This window comes from Cherax quadricarinatus, chromosome 1 (genome assembly GCF_038502225.1).
Source record: "Cherax quadricarinatus isolate ZL_2023a chromosome 1, ASM3850222v1, whole genome shotgun sequence".
NCBI classification, from domain to species: Eukaryota; Metazoa; Arthropoda; class Malacostraca; order Decapoda; family Parastacidae; genus Cherax; species Cherax quadricarinatus.
This window is the reverse complement of record NC_091292.1, coordinates 16,615,552-16,635,415: the sequence shown is the minus strand read 5'-3', so window position 1 is coordinate 16,635,415 and position 19,864 is coordinate 16,615,552. Positions and strand designations below refer to the sequence as shown.

At 39.4% G+C, this 19,864-nt stretch overlaps 1 protein-coding gene across 1 annotated transcript in view; it reads right to left on the bottom strand.

Annotated features, from left to right (window-relative positions):
• Positions 1-19,864, bottom strand: part of mEFG1 (mitochondrial translation elongation factor G 1) — a 123,515-nt gene that overhangs the window by 31,932 nt on the left and 71,719 nt on the right. The window contains exons 11-13 of the mRNA XM_070098816.1: positions 19,043-19,195; positions 14,095-14,212; positions 1,800-1,919 (exon numbers count right to left, since the gene is read on the bottom strand). Of these exons, the coding sequence (XP_069954917.1) occupies positions 1,800-1,919; positions 14,095-14,212; positions 19,043-19,195 (391 nt within the window). The remainder of the gene's footprint in view (positions 1-1,799; positions 1,920-14,094; positions 14,213-19,042; positions 19,196-19,864) is intronic.

Here is a 19,864-nt window from a genome sequence, read left to right as displayed (position 1 = left end):
ATGAGTGAACTGTATATACATTTTATTGCTCTGGGATGCTTAAATGTAATAGAATATTATGTGTAGGTGGGTTGGCCTGGTATGGTATCCCGGCTGACTACCATACATACCACACTTGATTTTTTACAATAAATACTACTCATCTCACCCTATATTTTAACCCTTTCAGGGTCCGTCCCGTAGATCTACGGCTTTATGTTCAGGGTCCAAACCGTAGATCTACGCCATGAGCTCAGCTCACTCTGATAAACTGTGAGTGGTACATTTGGGCCTAGATATGAGAGAATACATCTATGTGGTATGTGTGCACCACATAAAACAGATCCTGCAGCACACTGTGTATAATGAGAGAAGAAAAATGAAATCATGATTTTTCGATTAAAACAGCAACTTTGCAGTGTTTTTTCGTATGTTTTTTATAGTTGTATTTGCGATTTCTTGGTCTCATTTGATAGAATGGAAGACATATTACAGAAATAGAGATGATTTTGATTGGTTTTAGCACTGGAAATGGCTTGAAACTGAGCTCAAAGTAGCAGAAATGTTAAATTTTTGCCGATATTCAAGAGTAAACAAACGACCTCACACATCTAATACACATCAGCTGGTGGGTCTAATATACATTCACAAATATGGTGATGATATTTATACAATTATTACAGTATTGCATAACAGTAAATCTTCTATTTTTTGGTGTGAATAAAAATTCATTATGTGAATAAAAAATCAAAATGGAATTTATTTGTAAAGCCTCAAAACATAACTAATGAACAGAGGAAATGTTAGTTTAGTGCCAGGAATGCCTACATTGTTCATTCTGGACCCTATTTTGAAATTGGAATATTTTGAACTTTGTGTTAAATTGGCCAAATTAACAATTTCCGATCACTTTATTTTGTAGTTGAAACAGTTGACTTGGTGATTTCTTGTGCTCAATCGATAGAATAGAAGTAATACTAGTGAAATAGCTAAGAATTTGGTTGACTGGAATAATGTAATTGGCCTAAAATGGGAGTCAAAGTCGGCAAAATCGCCGATTCGTAAATATCGCTGACACATCAAAATTCGCGAGAGCATAATTTCGTCAATTTTCCACCAAATTTCGTACTTTTTGTTTTATTACCTTCACAAAAAGATTCTCTACGATTTCATAAGAAAAAATAACAAATTTTTTTTTTGAAAATTCTTGGACACTGGTGCGTGACTCCAGATTTGGGCCTTGGACCCTGAAAGGGTTAAGGTAAGTAATGAGTGAACTGTATATACATTTTATCGCTCTGGGATGCTTAAATATCATAGAATTGTATGTGTGGGTGGGGTGGCCTGGTATGGTAGCCTGGCTGACTACCATACATACCACACTTGATTTCTTACAATAAATACTACTTGTCTCACCCTAGATTAAGACCATAAATATTTTAAGGTAAGTAATGAGTGCACTATGTGTGTATTGTACTTTTTTTATTGTTTTTTGATGCCTGGTTCTATTGCTAACTTAATATATGTTAGTGTAAACTTGTTATCTAGTGTTTGTATGCATTTGTAAGTGGAAAAAAAGGGTGTTCCACTTTACGGCGGTTTCCGCTTTACGGCGGTAGCCTGGAACCTAACCAGCCGTATAATTGGGGCCCTCCTGTATAAATATATAATCTGGGAATGAAAAATACCTAAGTTATGAAAGTGTATAAATGATTCTTGCTACTAAATGATGCTCACTAATAGCTAACTATTACTGGTGCACTATAAAATTATAAACAGTTTGAAGAAACATTAAAGGCTTCAAATTTTACTGCTCTTACCTTGTTTCATAGCTCCCTGTGCAGCAAGAATGAATGAGATTTCATTGGAGTCGACCATGTGGCTAGCCCCATCCTGGACTCGAAACCTTACACCTGTTACCTTGTGTCCTGATAGCAAACCTGAAACATTTAATTAAAATATTCTTTAAATAATTCATGTACAATGAGGCATTGCAGCTGTGTGACTTAAGTTAGCTGATTTACACTTGGTAGTCATAATGGATGAGTGTGTGTGAACTTTTATCAATAAACTATGTGGTAAACTCATAATATTACATGTTGAACAGCATCTCTTCTTACACAAGAAAGGATATTAAAGCCTACAAAGCTCTTTGGGGCTAGGTAACAAAGCTTTGTTAGTTTCAAGTACAGTAAGGCCCCGCTTTACGGCGTTTCGCCTTACGGCGTTCTGCTAATACAGCGATGTCAAATTATGACCAAATTTTGCTATACGGCAAGCGGTCTTTCAAATACGGCACCCCCCACCTGGTTTGTTTACATTTTCTGTGACCACATCTATTAAGTCAGGAAACTTTCCAAAATTTCAAGTGTTTTAAAGTTACTGCATATTTTATATGTACTCTGATAATTATACTTATGTGTACCTTTACCTAAATATACTTGCACACTGTGCTGGTGTGCAGGTACACATTAAAATCGCTAAGTCTCTCTCTACTCACGACGCCTATACTACGTAATAATAATCACTCTTGGGCACACTAAATGTCTTATTTTACATCAATATAGGCATTTTCATTAATCCATCTATGATATTTTCCTCAAAATTATATATGAAACCCATTACATAGCATATAAACCTGATACATACACTCACAGAATAAAAATTGATGTAAATTGATGTTTACAAAGCAGGTGTGTAGATAGTGTCGGAAGAATTACGTTTTCTCTAGTCAAACTGGGGGATAACTGTAGAAAAATATTCTTTTCGTATGCCTTTATTCTATATATAGCAATTCACAACCCTTGTGGGTTTAGTGCTTTTTATTATAATAATAATATTATTATTATTATTAATAATAATATTATTATTGTTAATATTATTATCTTCATTCACTCTAAAAATGGTGTGTTGCTGTTTGTTTATTCTGAACTAACTTGTACAACTTGTACACAATGTAAGAGTATTTGTATTGTGAGGTAATTATTATTATAATAAAAAAATATTGAGGTAAATGTTTTACAAACTCTTACAAATGGACGTGAATGAACTAAAAGTAAACACATATTAATACGCATTTATTTCACCTGACCAAATGATCATCCACTACCTGTTCAGTTTGTGTTCTTACATTGTCTCAACTCTGTATCTCGTTCTCTCTCTCGTTTACTCTTTCGTTAACTAGTTGGCTCTCATTGATGATGGCATCTGAGGTTAGCTGTAATAAAAAGAGAAGTCGTAAGCCTCTTGCTTTAAGTGCCAACTTAGAGGATGATGGTGTGCCATTCTGATTTTATTCAATAAACACCCTGCCACTCACCTCTCACACATTAATATTAATATTTTAAGGTAAGTAATAAGTGTACTCTGTGTGTATCTTACCTTTTATTGTGTTTTTAATGTCTATTTCTATTGCTAACCTAATATAAGTTAGTGTAAACTTGTTGTCTGGCATTTATTGCATATTTTATGTGCTCTGTTAAAAATAATTGTGGAGCTGTGTGGTAGCCGGGTGGAGGGACAACACTACGTTTTCTCTGCTCAGCCAAAGAGAAAGCGTGTATGAATCTGCATTTGGCCCAGCCACTCCCTCACTCCGCTTTTGTTTACAATTTTCGGCATGAATTATTCATTAATTCTACCTTCATTTATGATGGCTTCTAAAGGTAGTTGTTAGAAACGATTAATTCAGTGAACACGGTATGTCGATGTTAATAATATGGCTCTGGGCCACAGTGTAGGTAGCCGGTAGGTGTAGCCCAGGCGGGCTACACCTACCGGCTACCTACACTGACTTCCTACAAATAAATACTACTCACCTCTCTTCCTATATTAAGACTACACATATTTTAAGGTAAATAATGAGTGTACTGTATGTGTATTTTACCTCTCTGGGATGTTTTAAATATTGTATATTAAGTATGAGACGGGGAGCCAGGGCTACCTACACCTGGGCTACCTGCACCTGACTTCCTACAAATAGGTACTACTCACCTCTCTCCCTACATTAAGATTACAAATACTTTAAGATAAGTAATGAATTTACTGTGAATGTATTTTACTTTGTGTGTTTTTAATGCCTGGTTCTATTACTAACCTAATATAATTTAGTGTAAACTTGTTGTCTGGCATTTATATGCATTTATAAATGGAAAAAAAATGGCGTTCTGCCTTCTGGCGATGTCTGCTTTCCTGCGACAGCCTGGAACCTAACCCGCCGTATAAGTGGGGCCCTACTGTACCTGCAACTGGTAGGAAAAAAAAAATGTATAATAAAAGCAGACCTTTTCTTAATTACTGTACAATGTTTCACCTACAAAAGGCTTTATCAAGTACATGTATACTATTCTTGATAAAGCCTTTTGATGAAATGTATAAAATAAAGTCTACTTTTGCTATATACAGGAAAACCTAGACTAAAATTGGCCTTATATCCTGCAGTCCTTTGTACAGCTGAAAAATCATCACTGGATTCAGTCAATGCTTCTAAATTTGTCAACTTTTTCAGTGAAAGATTTGGCAACTTTACAAATAACATGGAATTATTCCTGCAGTGTTAACTTTACCTGCAGGTTCTTTTTCTTTATACAGTGGGGCCCCACTTTACAGTGTTTCGTCTTACAGCGTTTTGCTAATATGGACATTTCAAATTATGACCAAACCTTGTTATATGCCCCTCCACCACCTGACTCGCTAATACGGTCTCCTTGCACCACTCTGTTTACATTCTCTGTGAGCTCCGCATCTCTCCACTATGTCTGGAAACTTCCCAAAATTTCAAGTGCTTTAAAGTTACTGTGCATTTTATATCTTTCTTCTTCTTTCAATGTACCAGCCGTATCCCACTGAGGTGGGTGACCCAAAAGGAAAAACGTAAGTTTCGCCTTTTAAATTTAGTAATACAGTATATACAGGAGAAGGGGTTACTAGCCCCTTGCTCCCGGCATTTTAGTCGCCTCTTACAACATGCATGGCTTACGGAGGAAGAATTCTGTTCCACTTCCCCATGGAGATAAGAGGAAATAGACAACAAGAACTAGAAAGAAAACAGAAGAAAACCCAGAGGGGTATGTATATATATGCTTGTACATACGTGTATGTGTAGTGTGACCTAAGTGTAAGTAGAAGTAGCAAGACATACCTGAAATCTTGCACGTTTATGAAACAGAAAAAAGAACACCAGCAATCCTACCATCATGTACAACAATTACAGGCTTTCGTTTTACACTCACTTGGCAGGACGGTAGTACTTCCCTGGGTGGTTGCTGTCTACCAACCTACTACCTAAAATGTATTTTATATATTTTTTTTTTTCAACAAACCGGCCGTATCCCACCAAGGCAGGGTGGCCCAAAAAGAAAAACGAAAGTTTCTCTTTTTAAATTTAATAACTTATACGGGAGAAGGGGTCACTAGCCCCTTGCTCCCGGCATTTTAGTTGCCTCTTACAACACGCATGGCTTATGGAGGAAGAACTCTGTTACATGGAGATAAGAGGAAATAAACAAGAACAAGAACTAGAACGAAAATAGAAGAAAACCCAGAGGGGTATATATATGCTTGTACATGTATGTGTACTGTGACCTAAGTGTAAGTAGAAGTAGCAAGACGTACCTGAAATCTTGCATGTTTATGAAACAGAAAAAAGGACACCAGCAATCCTACCATCATGTAAAACAATTACAAGCTTTCGTTTTACACTCATTTGGCAGGACGGTAGTACCTCCCTGGGCGGTTGCTGTCTACCAACCTACTACCTAGATGTATTTTATATATACTCTGATAATTATACTTATGTGTACCTGTACCTATATAAACTTACACACTGTGCTGATGTGAATGCACAAATTAAAATCACTAACAGTGTCTCACTAGTCTTGAAGACACCATATTAATAATGATGATAATACTGATACATAATAATAATCGCTCTGGGACACATTAAATGTTGTATATTACATTAATATAGACATTTTCATTAATCCAGCTATGATATTCTTTTCAAAATTATATAAGAAACATCCTACGTAAATATAAACATGATACGTAGACCCACAGTAGAATAAATATGAGATACAGTTGATCCCCGGTTTTCGTAATTAATCCGTTCCAGAAGGTTGGCCGAAATCCAAAATGGCAGAAAACTGAAGTAATATTTCCCATAAAAAAATAATGTAAATCCAATTAATTCATTCCAAACACCCAAAAATATTAACAACAAATACATTTTTTAAAGAATAACTATAGTTTTACATATAGAAAACAATGAGAAAGAAATATAAAGCACTAATTTTAATGATAAATTAACATTACATACCTTTATGGGAGACTTGTTGGCATATGGAAGAAGGAGACGAGGGGAGAGGGAGGAGAGTTTATTGTTCGGAAGGGGAATACCCCTCCATAAGGACTTCAGGTATCAAAGCCCTCTCTGGGGTTACTTCCCTTCTTCGTCTTTTACTGCCTCTAGGACCAGCCTGAGAGTCACTGTACCCCTGTCACACCAAAAATCTGTCAAGAGAGCCCTGTTTCTGGCATCTCTGTAAGATCTGCCTAAAATGAGACAAGACATTGTCATTGAACATGTTGCAGACACGGCTTGCAACAGTTTTGTTAGGGTGATAATTCTCCGCAAAACTTTGCATCTCATTCCACTTTTCACAGATGTCCTCAATCGCTTAAGAAGGCACATTCTCCCTCCTCTCTTTCTCCTCTGAAGCAATATCCACAGCTGCAGTCTGTTGCTGTTCCAGTTGGTGTTGCAGCTCTTCCCTGTGGCCATCCACCAACTCTTCCACATCCTCACGACTCACATCCAACCCCCATGGACTTGCCCAAAGACACAATAGATTCCACAATAGGTGTAGGTCATCAGGGTCAGCCTCAAACCCTTCAAAATCTTTCTCAAGGACACATTGTGGCCACAATTTTCTCCAAGAAGAGCTCAAAGTCCAGGAAGTCACTCCTTGCCAAGCCTTATCTATAAGGCTTATGCAACTGAGGATACTGAAGTGATTCCTCCAGAACTCTCTTAGGGCCAATTCAGTGTCCGAGGTCACTTCAAATCACCTTTGAAACACTGCTCTGGTGTACAGTTTTTTGAAGTTTGAAATGACCTGCTGGTCCATGGGCTGGATGAGAGGAGTGGTATTAGGGGGAAAAGAACTTCAGTGTGATGAAATTACACTCTTTAAACAATAGGTCTTCCAAGTCTAGAAGATGAGCAGGAGCACTGTCCATTACCAAGAGGCACTTAAGTGGCAAATTATTTTCCAGGAGGAATTTCTTCACACCTAGGCCAAAAACTTCATTGACCCACACAATGAAAATTAGCCTTGTGACCCATGCGTTATTGTTAGCCTTCCACATCACACAATTAACTCTTCATGACATTGTTTTTCTTGAACACTGGGATTTTCAGAGTGATACACAAGTAAAGGCTTCACTTTGAAATCCTCACTAGCGTTACCACAGAACAAACAAGAGCCTATCCTTCATAGGCTTCTGTCCTGGCAGTGTGTGATGTAGGTCCTCTTCGGCATTTTCTTCCAAAAGAGGCCTGTTTTGTCACAACTGAACACTTGTTGGGGGAGGAATCCTTCAGCCTCTAAGTACTCCTTGAATTCATCAACGAATGCTTCAGCCACATGTTTGTCAGAACTTGCTGCCTCACCATGACTTAGCACACTGTGTATGCCACTTCGCTTCTTGAATCTGTCGAACCAGCCTTTGCTGGCCTTAAATTCACTAAGAGCAGCACTCGTTCCCGGCATTTTCTTTACGAGATCCACATGTAACCGCCTTGCCTTCTCGCAAATTATCTCCTCCAAAACACTATCTCCCGCCAACTGTTTTTCATTATCCAAACCAACAACTTCTCCACATCCTCAATTGTTTGCAATCTCTGTTTTGTTATATTTACCCCCTTTTGCAACATCAGTTTCCTTGATTTCTGCTTTATTCACCAGGATGGAACCGATTGTTGATGTTGACTTGCCATACATCCTGGCAAGCTCGGCCACACGTACGCCACTTTTATATTTTGCTATAACTTCTTTCCTGAATTCTATCGTGTTTCTCACCTTCTTTACCAAGGAGGTGGCACTCTGAACCTCTTTGGCCTCATGGTGGCTTATTTCACAGTTGCAATCAATAAACAAGCACCAAAAGCAATGAATGAACGCGCAGAGTATTCCTAACTCAACGAAAGACGCACAGACTGAGTGTGATACGTGTGAGAAGCAGTATCGCCAGCAGGTGGACGCGTCTCGTACAAACGATTTCCGAGCGGATGCACGAATCCGGGGGGAAATTTCGCCAAAAAAAAGTGCTTAATTTCCAAACTGTACGATTTCTGTACCAGCCGAAAACTGGGGGTCCACTGTATGGTCTCAGGCAGCTTGCTGGAGTGAAGGAAAGAATTAAGTTTCTCTATTCAACACCAGATAAAATGTGTATACAATGGTATTACTGGAGGTAACTGTAGAAAATTATTCCTCTCATATGCACTAACATGAAGACATCATATACACAATGCTGGTGATTGTGTTGTTGAGCAAATTCTTCATAAACTGACTCAAGAAATCGTAATGACACAATTGCAAACAACTCATGCAAATGTACTTTTATGAATGAAAAGTGAACAGGTATTAATGTGTGTCTGACCGAGTCACTCCCCTTACACATTTATCTTGTCTGTTTACAGTCTTGGTGTTGTATATTTTGTAAAGGTATGGTGTGGGAGCTACCACACCTGACTTTTTATACAATACTCATCTCTCACCCTACATTAAGATTACAAATACTTTAAGGTAATGAATGTACTATATATGCACTTTATCACTCAGGTGCTTTAAATGGCATATACAGTGGACCCCCGAGTTTCGTGATTAATCCGTTCCAGAGAGCCTGCCGAAAGTCGAAACTGCCGAATGGCGAAACCATTTTCCCCATAAGAAATAATGGAAATAAAATTAATCCGTTCCAGACACCCAAAAATATTAAAATAAAATATTTTTTTTTTCAAATTAAATAAAGATTTACATACTGAAAGTAATGAGAAATCAAGTACATGCATATAAAAAATAATAACATTATGCTTACCTTTACTAAAGACTTCTGGGTGGATGGAAGACGGGAGGAGGGGATAGGAGGAAGGTGTACACTATTGTTTGGAAGGAGAATCTCCTTCCATTAGGACTTCAGGTATGAAGTTCTTATCTGGGGTTATTTCCTTTCTTTGTTTTTTAAAGACACTGCCACTGGGAACTTGAGAGTCACTGGAACCCTGTCGCACAAAATATCTGTCCAGAGAGCTCTGTTTCTGGCATTTCTTTTAAGATTTGTCTGAAGTGGGACACAACACTGTCATTGTACATGTTGCCAATACGGCCTGCAACAGCTTTGTTAGGGTGAAGTTCATCCATATATGTTTGCACTTCAGTCCACTTTGCACAAATGTCCTTAATCTGTTTTTCGGTAATCAACACCAACAATAACCTCTCCACCTCTTCGAGGATTTGTGATCTCCTTTTGTCAGCATATCTATCCCTTTGGCAATAACAGCACACTTTATTTCCTTTCCTTTTGCCATGATCGAAGTGATGGTTGAATGGGGTTTGCCATACATCCTGGCAAGCTCTGTAACACACACTCCACTCTCATATTTTTCAATGATTTCCTTCTTGAATTCGATCCTGTTCCTCACTTTCTTTACCAAAGGGCTTGCACTAACTTTCCTTGGCCCATGGTGACTTATTTAGCAGCTGCAATAACAAAAAACAATGGATTATTACGTATGAACCCGCAGGGTGATGGTCACGTATTGGTAAACAATGGCACACTGAGCGTGAATGGCATGGGTGACTGGCTTTGTGTGCGCGGTGACGGGCGGACGGGTACCAGACGGTCGCCGAATCATGAGTCTAATCACAAACCGCGAGGCCAAATTTTGCCGAAAAAACTTGCCGAGTCGGATTTCACAAAAGTCGATGCCACCAAAACTCAAGGGTCCACTGTATTACATTTAGGTATGGTAGCCAGGCGAGCTATCATACCTGACTTTTTTACAATAAATACTCACCTTTCACCCTACATTAAGACTACAAATATTTTAAAATAAGTAATGTATGTATTGTGTGTGTATTTTACTTATTGATTTTTTAATGCCTAGTTCTACTGTTAACTTAACACATGTTTGTGTAAACTTGTTATCTGGTATTTATATGCATTTATAAGTGGAAAAAAAAATGGCATGTCCGCTTTCTGACAGTAGCCTGAAACCTAACCTGCCACACAAGTGGGGGCCTACTGTTAACTGGAAATTGAGCTCCTTCAGCAATTCTTCTGCAATTGATTCTTTGTCATCCTGTGCTAACAATTCACTTGTATCATCTACATGGATATCTTCAAGGTCCTCAGCACTTGCCAGAGCCACAATATCATGGACCTGACTCCTTACCAATGAACACGCAGATACAGTGGTACCTTGACTTACGAGTTTAATTTGTTCCATGACCCAGCTCGTAACTCAATTTGCTCGTATATCAAATCAATTTTCCTCATTGAAATTAAATGAAATGCCACTAATCCATTCCAGCCTGTAAAAAAAAAAACAATTTCTTTTGCTACGGGTTTTAAAATAGGAAAAATGCATTTATAAATAAGAAATATTGTATAAAAACATAAAACATTTTAAGAGAGAATGTAAAGAAATAAACTGGTATTATAAAGTGTATTTTGGTCGTCATAAACTATCGCTTAATTGCTAAACTTACTTGCTACACCACTACTCCACCCACCATTATCACTACTCCACCCACCACTATCACTACTCCACCCACCATTATCACTACTCCACCCACCATTATCACTACTCCACCCACCATTATCACTACTCCACCCACCATTATCACTACTCCACCCACCATTATCACTACTCCACCCACCATTATCACTACTCCACCCACCATTATCACTACTCCACCCACCATTATCACTACTCCACCCACCATTATCACTACTCCACCCACCACTATCACTACTCCACCCACCACTATCACTATTCCACCCACCACCATCACCACTCCACCCATCACTACTCCACCCATCACTACACCCACCACTATCACTACTCCACCCACCACTATCACTACTCCACCCACCACCATCACTACTCCACCCACCACCATCACTACTCCACCCACCACCATCACTACTCCACCCACCACCATCACTATTTCACTCACCAAAATTACTACTCCATCCACCACTATCATTACTCCACCTACCACCATCACTACTCCACTCACCATCACTACTCCACCCACCACCATCACTACTCCACCCACCAATACTGCAACTCCACTCACCACCATTACTATTCCACCCACCATCATCACTACCCACCACTATCATTATTCCACCCACCACCTTCACTACTCCACCCACCACCTTCACTACTCCACCCACCACCTTCACTACTCCACCCACCACCATCACTACTCCACCCACCACCATCACTACCCCACCCATCACAATCACTACTCCACCCACCACCATCACTACCCCACCCATCACAATCACTACTCCACCTACCACCATCACTACTCCATCCACCAATATTGTTAGTCCACCCACCACTATCACTACTCCATCCACCACCACCACTAATCCACCCACCACCATCACTACTCCACCCACCACCATCACTACTCCACCCACCACTATCACTACTCCACCCACCAACATTACTACTCCAACCACCAACATTTCTTCTCCACCCACCACTATCATTATTCCACCTACCACCATCACTACTCCACTCACCACCATCACTACTTCACCCACCACCATCACTACTCCACCCACCAACATCACTACTCCACCCACCACCATCACTACTCCACCCACCATCACTACTCCACCCACCACCATCACTACTCCACCCACCACCATCACTACTCCACCCACCACCATCACTAATCCACCCACCACCATCGCTACTCCACCCACTGCCATCGCTACTCCACCCACCATTATCGCTACTCCACCCACCAATATTGCTACTCCAAGCATGACCATTACTACTCCACCCACCACCATCATGACTCCACCCATCACCATCGCTACTACACCCACCACCATTGCTACTCTACCCACCAATATTGCTGCTCCACCCACCACTATTGCTACTCCACCCACCACCATCACTACTCCACCTGCCATTATCGCCACTCCACCCACCAATATCGCTACTCCACCCACCAATATTGCTACTTCACCCAACACCTTCACTACTGCACCCACCACCATCACTACCCACCACTATCATTACTCCACCCACCACTATCACTACTCCACCCACCACCATCACTACTCCACTCACCAATATTGCTACTCCACCCACCACTATCACTGCTCCACCCACCACTTTCACTAATACACCCACCACCACTACTCCACTCAACAATATTGCTACTCCACCCACCATTATCACTACTCTGCCCACAACCCTCACTACTCCACCCACCACCATCACTACTCCACCCAACAATATTGCTACTCCACCCACCATTATCACTACTCCACCCACCTCCATCACTACTCCACCCACCAATATCACTACTCCACCCAACAATATCACTACTCCACATACCACCATTACTACCCCACCCACCACTCTCACTACACCCACCACCATCACTACTCCATCCACCACCCTCACCACTCCACCCACCGATGTTGCTACTCCACCCATTATCATTACTGCATCCACCACCATCACTACTCCACCCACCACCATCACTACTCCACCCACCATTATCACTACTGCACCCACCAATATCACTACTGCACCCACCACTATCACTACTCCACTCACAACCATCACTACTCCACCCACCAATATTGCTACTCCACCCACCATTATCACTACTCCACCCACCACTATGACTACTCCACCCACCACCATCAGTACTCCACCCACCACTATCAGTACTCCACCCACCATTATCACTACTGCATCCACCACCATCACTACTCCACCCACCATTATCACTACTGCACCCACCAATATCACTACTCCACCCACAACTATCAGTACTGCACCCACCACCATCAGTACTCCACCCACCACTATCAGTACTGCACCCATTGAAGGAACCTCTGTGAAGCAGGTAAACATCACAGATACCTTCTTTAATGTTTCTGGAAAAACTCTGAGTGCTGAAATGAAGGTTACCTCTTCCCCGGATTTATATAAGAACCAAACAAGAGATGAGGTGCCTCACTACAATCTGGGATTAGTGTGGGAGTATTATCCTTCCAATTATGTCTTGGAAGAGCATGTGGGATGGGACGAAGTACCTGACATTTCTCTGGGTACAGAGTTGGATCTGACTTCAGATACTTGTGGTGGCGTATCTTAAGCTCGTTTGTAGCTCGGATTTTGGCTTCCAATGCAAAGCTAAAAACTGACCGAGAGATGGCTCGTAACTCAAAAAACTCGTATATTGGGGAACTCATAAGTCAAGGTACCACTGTATATTTGAGTACTATATACAGGTAAATCTTCATTTAACTATTCAACCTCAATTTAAAGAAAACAGAGTAACTTAAAGAAAATACAGTAGCCCCTCAATATAATGGACGCCAATATAATGGACTTAAAATATTGGCAAAATCCACCATGTAAATTGTACTTTTGACTTATTATTTTCAAAGTTTATGGCAGTATATCTGTAAATTGTGTACTAGGTACCATATTAGGTATACAGCAGAGTAATTTAGTAGATTTTATTGCTATTTTTTAATGTTATTCCAATATAATGGACACCCTGTATTAGTTTGTTAAACTGAAAGCTTACTATACAGTCACAGTTATTCTAGGATTTATTAAAAGTGCTGAACCCATGGGCATCATTCAACAATTTTTTTCCTTATTTTTTTAGCACCAACTGTCTCCCACCAAAGTACAGTGACGCAACAAAGAAGAAAGTGCATTCACTGTCATTTATTCAATCTCTCTCTTGCCAGAAGTACACTGCTATTACATTTCAGATGACCATCCAAACTGCATCACTCATTCAGAGTGCAGGCATTAACAATTTCACTTGCCTTTTTCACAGCTTGCCCTGAATCCTTTCTCAATTGCTGGAATGAATGTTTTGGGAATGTTGGTACCCACTGTCTCATCCATGAAGATAATCTTTGTATTTTCTTCAGGTAGTAGTGGCTGTAAAATAACAATTACTTAAAGCATAAAAAAATAATATTTGCAGGAAAAATAAATTAATTTAACTTTTAGTTCAGAACTGATTAACATATAAAATTAAGTTTAGAGTTGATCGTTATAAAACAAATTTCATATACACCCCAACATCACTTTAAGAGTGATAAGGTGATGCAGTGTTCTCACCTTGGTACACTAGTTTCACCTTATGGACTGGGGAGGCAGGGGTTGATAGGCAAGCATTTTAGTTGTACAGCTAGAAGTGAAAATTAATAGAAAAACTTGGTATTAAGAAGTGTGTGAATAGTATACATATGGAGGGCAAAAATTATAAATATTTCAAACTGAAATATAACAGGGTGTATTCTTGGCTGACACAGCACTTGGAGCCTATCATTTAAGCACAGAGGGGTTGTTGAGGTGGTTTGGTCATTTAGAGAGAATGGATCAAAGTAGAATGACATGGAGAGCGTATAAATCTGTAGGGGAAGGAAGGCAGGGTAGGGGTCATCCTCGAAATGGTTGGAAGGAAGGGGTAAGGGAGGTTTTGTGGATGAGGGGCTTGGACTTCCAGCAGGCGTGCATGAGTGTGTTCGATAGGAGTGAATGGAGACGAATGGTATTTGGGACCTGACGATCTGTTGGAGTGTTAGCAGGGTAATATTTAGTGAAGGGATTCAGGGAAACCGGTTATTTTTATATAGCCGGACTTGAGTCCTGGAAATGGGAAGTACAATGCCTGCACTCTAAAGAAGGGGTTTGGGATATTAGCAGTTTGGAGGGATATGTTGTGTATCTTTATATGTATATGCTTCTAAGCTGTTGTGTTCTGAGCACCTCTGCAAAAACACTGATTATGTGTGAGTGAGGTGAAAGTGTTGAATGATGATGAAAGCATTTTCTTTTTGGGGATTTTCTTTCTTATTGGGTCACCCTGCCTTGGTGGAAGACAGCCGACTTGTTAAAAAAAAAAAAAAAGTTTTAAATGTAGTACTAGGATTATGGGAAACTGAGGAAAGACAAGATAATGAAATATACCTACAGAGTAGGCTGTAGACATTGATGGATATCCAAAGTAGTTATAGGTGGAACCTAGGGCCAAGATACTACTCCCAGGCCCTGCTTTAATGTGGTAAATTGACCAGGACGTAGAAAAAATAAGGTACTAGGTTGGTAGACAGCAACCGTCCATGGAGGTACTACCGTACTGCCAAGTGAGTTTAAAACAGAAGCCTGTATTTGTTTTACATGATGGCAGGATTGCTGGTGTCTTTTTTTTTGTCTTATAAACATGCAATATATCAGGTATATCTTGTTACTTCTACTTACACTCAGGTCACACTACACATGCAGATACACGTTTATGTATACACACTCATCTGAGTTTTCTTTGATTTTATCTTAATAGTTCTTGTTCTTAATACTTTTCCTTTCACATTCATGGGGTAATGAAACAACTCTTTCTTCCGTAAGCCATGCATGTTGTAAAAGTCGACTAAAATGCCGGGAGCAATGGGCTAGTAACCCCCTTTTCCCATATAGACTACAAAAAAGAAAAAGAAGACGACCATCAAAGTGGGATGTTTGAATGTGCGTGGTTATAGTGTGAATGATAAGAAAGAGATGATTGTGGATGTCATGAATGAAAAGAAGTTGGATGTCCTGGCTCTAAGTGAAACAAAGCTGAAACGGGTAGGAGAATTTCAGTGGGGAGAAATGAATGGTATTAGGTCAGGGGTTTCGAATAGAGTTAGAGCTAAGGATGGAGTAGAAATAATGTTGAAGGATAAGTTATAGCAGGAAAAGAAGGAATATAAATGTATAAATTCAAGGATAATGTGGAGTAAAATAAGGGTTGGATGTGAAAAGTGGGTTATAATAAGTTTTTATGTACCTGGAGAAGTGAGAATTGTAGAGGAGAGAGAGAAATTTTGGGAAATGAGTGAGTGCATGGGAAGTTTTGAACCAAGTACCAAGAGAATACAGCAGGGCCCCACTTTACGACATTCCGCTAATACGGACATTTCAAATTATGACCATAACTCGCTATGTGGCTCCCCCTGTCTTTTTAATATGGTCACCGTGCCCCACCTGGTTTGTTTACATTCTCTGTAAGCACGTCTCCATTATGTCTGGAAACTTTCCAAAATTTCAAGGCTTTTAAAGTTGTTGCATATTTTCTATGTACAGTAGACCAAAACTTGCTATATGGCAAGCGGTCTTTCAAATACAGCGCCCCTATTCGGTTTGTTGACATTCTCCGTGAGCACATCTCTATTATTTTTTTTTATTAACACACTGGCCGATTCCCACCTAGGCAGGGTGGCCCGAAAAAGAAAAACTTCCACCATCATTCACTCCATCACTGTCTTGCCAGAAGGGTGTTTTACACTACAGTTTTTAAACTGCAACATTAACACCCCTCCTTCAGAGTGCAGGCACTGTACTTCCCATCTCCAGGACTCAAGTCCGGCCTGCCGGTTTCCCTGAACCCCTTCATAAATGTTACTTTGCTCACACTCCAACAGCACGTCAAGTATTAAAAACCATTTGTCTCCATTCACTCCTATCAAACACGCTCACTCATGCCCACTGGAAGTTCAAGCCCCTCGCACACAAAACCTCCTTTACCCCCTCCCTCCAACCTTTCCTAGGCCGACCCCTACCCCGCCTTCCTTCCACTACAGACTGATACACTCTTCAAGTCATTCTGTTTCGCTCCATTCTCTCTACATGTCCGAACCACCTCAACAACCCTTCCTCAGCCCTCTGGACAACAGTTTTGGTAATCCCGCACCTCCTCCTAACTTCCAGACTACGAATTCTCTGCATTATATTCACACCACACATTGCCCTCAGACATGACATCTCCTCACTGCAACATTCATCACCCATGCTTCACACCCATATAAGAGCGTTGGTAAAACTATACTCTCATACATTCCCCTCTTTGCCTCCAAGGACAAAGTTCTTTGTCTCCACAGACTCCTATGTGTACCACTCACCCTTTTCCCCTCATCAGTTCTATGATTCACCTCATCTTTCATAGCTCCATCCACTGACACATCCACTCCCAAATATCTGAATACATTCACCTCCTCCATACTCTCTCCCTCCAATCTGATATCCAATCTTTCATCACCTAATCTTTTTATCCTCATAACCTTACTCTTCACTTTTAATTTTCTTCTTTTACATACCCTACCAAATTCATCCACCAACCTCTGCAACTTCTCTTCAGAATCTCCCAAGAACAGTGTCATCAGCAAAGAGCAACTGTGACAACTCCCACTTTATGTGTGATTCTTTATCTTTTAACTCCACGCCTCTTGCCAAGACCCTCGCATTTACTTCTCTTACAACCCCATCTATAAATATACTAAACAACCACGGTGACATCACACATCCTTGTCTAAGGCCTACTTTTACTGGAAAATAATCTCCCTCTTTCCTACATACTCTAACTTAAGCCTCACTATCCTCGTAAAAACTCTTCACTGCTTTCAGTAACCTACCTCCTACACCATACACCTGAAATTCCAAGTGTTTTAAAGTTATTGTGTATTTTATGTGTACTGTGATAATTATACTTATGTGTACCTGTACCTAAAAATTCTTACACACTGTTCTGGAGTGCAGGTACACATTAAAATCACAGTCTCTCTCTACTCTTGACGCCACATAATCTCTTGGGTGCATTAAATGTTGTATATTACGTTAATATGGACACTTCCATTAATCCATCTATGATATTTTTTTTTTAAATTATATAATAAACATGCTATGTAACATATAAACATGATACATACACCCACAGTGTAAAAACTGACATAAATATGAGATTTGTCAAGCGGTTTGTATGAGTGTCAGAAAAATTACATTTTCTCTAGTCAAACACCAGTTAATTAACTGGAGAAATTTATTCCTCTCGTATGCCTTCAATATCTATAGCTATTCAAGACCCTTGTCAGTTCAGCGCTTCTTTTTTATGATTATTATAATAATAATTTGTAATAATTATAATTTGTAATAATAATAATAATAATAATAATAATAACCATAATTTGTCAGAGCATCATTCCTTTTAAAAATTACATGAGAATGGAAGTGTTGGTCTTTATTTATTCTACTGTATCAACGTGGAGACAACCTGTGCACAATGTAAGGTGTTTGTATGAATACGTATCAACAATAACCAGACAATTTGTTTACATAAGTACTCTGCAGTTCTGTAATCTTACTCTCATTCATTCATTCATTCCTTCCTTTGTCTGTCTGTCTATCTCTCTGTCTCTCTCTCCCTGTCTGTCTGTCTGTCTCTGTCTGTCTGTCTCTCTCTGTCTGTCTCTGTCTGTCTCTCTGTCTGTCTCTCTCTCTCTCTCTCTCATTTATTCGTTTTATCTCATTTATTCACCTCTCACTCTACACGACTACAAATATTTTATGGTAAGTAATGAATGTGCTGTATATGCATTTTATTGCTCTAGGGTGCTTTAATTAGGGAAAAGGCCTTAGAGTTGTTTAAAGCAGTACTGTTAAAACCAGCCAGTTAAAACGTAGAAAAAAATAAAAAGACTTCACAAATTCAAGATACAAGTAAAAGAAATATAAATGAGTGTGTCAAGACACCTGCTGGCAACCCACTAGTGGGAAAGTTAAGAACACTTGAATAATAAAGGAATGTTAAACATCAACATAAGGCCACATCACCAAGGCCTCGTGGGAAACACCTAATGTATTAAAACCAAAAAATTAAATTATGTATTATACACTAACACTCATCATCAAAAGAAAACTATAAATTTTTTTCATTGTACAATATTTCAAACTTACTTCAAGAACTCCAATGACACGACCAAACTGACCAGCTCCTCCAGATTGCTTTTTGTGAAGATAATCAAACTCAACTGGACTTGCTAGTGACTCTCTGAAGGCCACCTTTGGTTTTCCCATCACCACTGGACAGCCATATTCTCGCTCCATTCGCTAAATTATAAAACTATTTTAACTAAAAAAAAAAGCATGGCCACAATCTGATATAGTATGATGCACATATATTTCATTATAAAATGTATTAAAGTACTGTGGACAATGCAGTACAGTAATTCCCCCCAAATTCACGAGGGTTACATTTAGTCCAAGACTAGCCATGAATTTGGAAAAACTGCAAATTCTGGATGCAGTTAAAAAAAAATGCCTATAAATGCCTATTTTTATAGTTTAAGCCCTAAATATGTCCCCAAAACACTTTAATTTAATTTCAGACTCAGCTTCATACATAACCCTTAAAAGAAAAAAAAAATGTAAAGATAAACCTGTATACAGTACTGTACTGACATGTCTCCTGCAGTGCTAGAATGCAAAATACCAATGTTACCCCCAGATGTACTGTAATTCATGCAAGCCTGTTTTCTTTGGTATACTGTAATTCATGCAACCCCATTTTCTTTGGTATACATATGGTAATAATTTAAATTATATTTTTCTTAATATTTAGCATTAAAACACACAAAAAATTGCATATTGCCATGAAAAAAGAAAAAAAAAAAAAAAAAAAAAATCGGCGAATTTGCGGGGATTTCTGCAAACAATTATTAGTTAGGTTCTAAGGAAAAATCCGCGAATTACTGAAGCCGCAAATTCACAGGGGTCCAC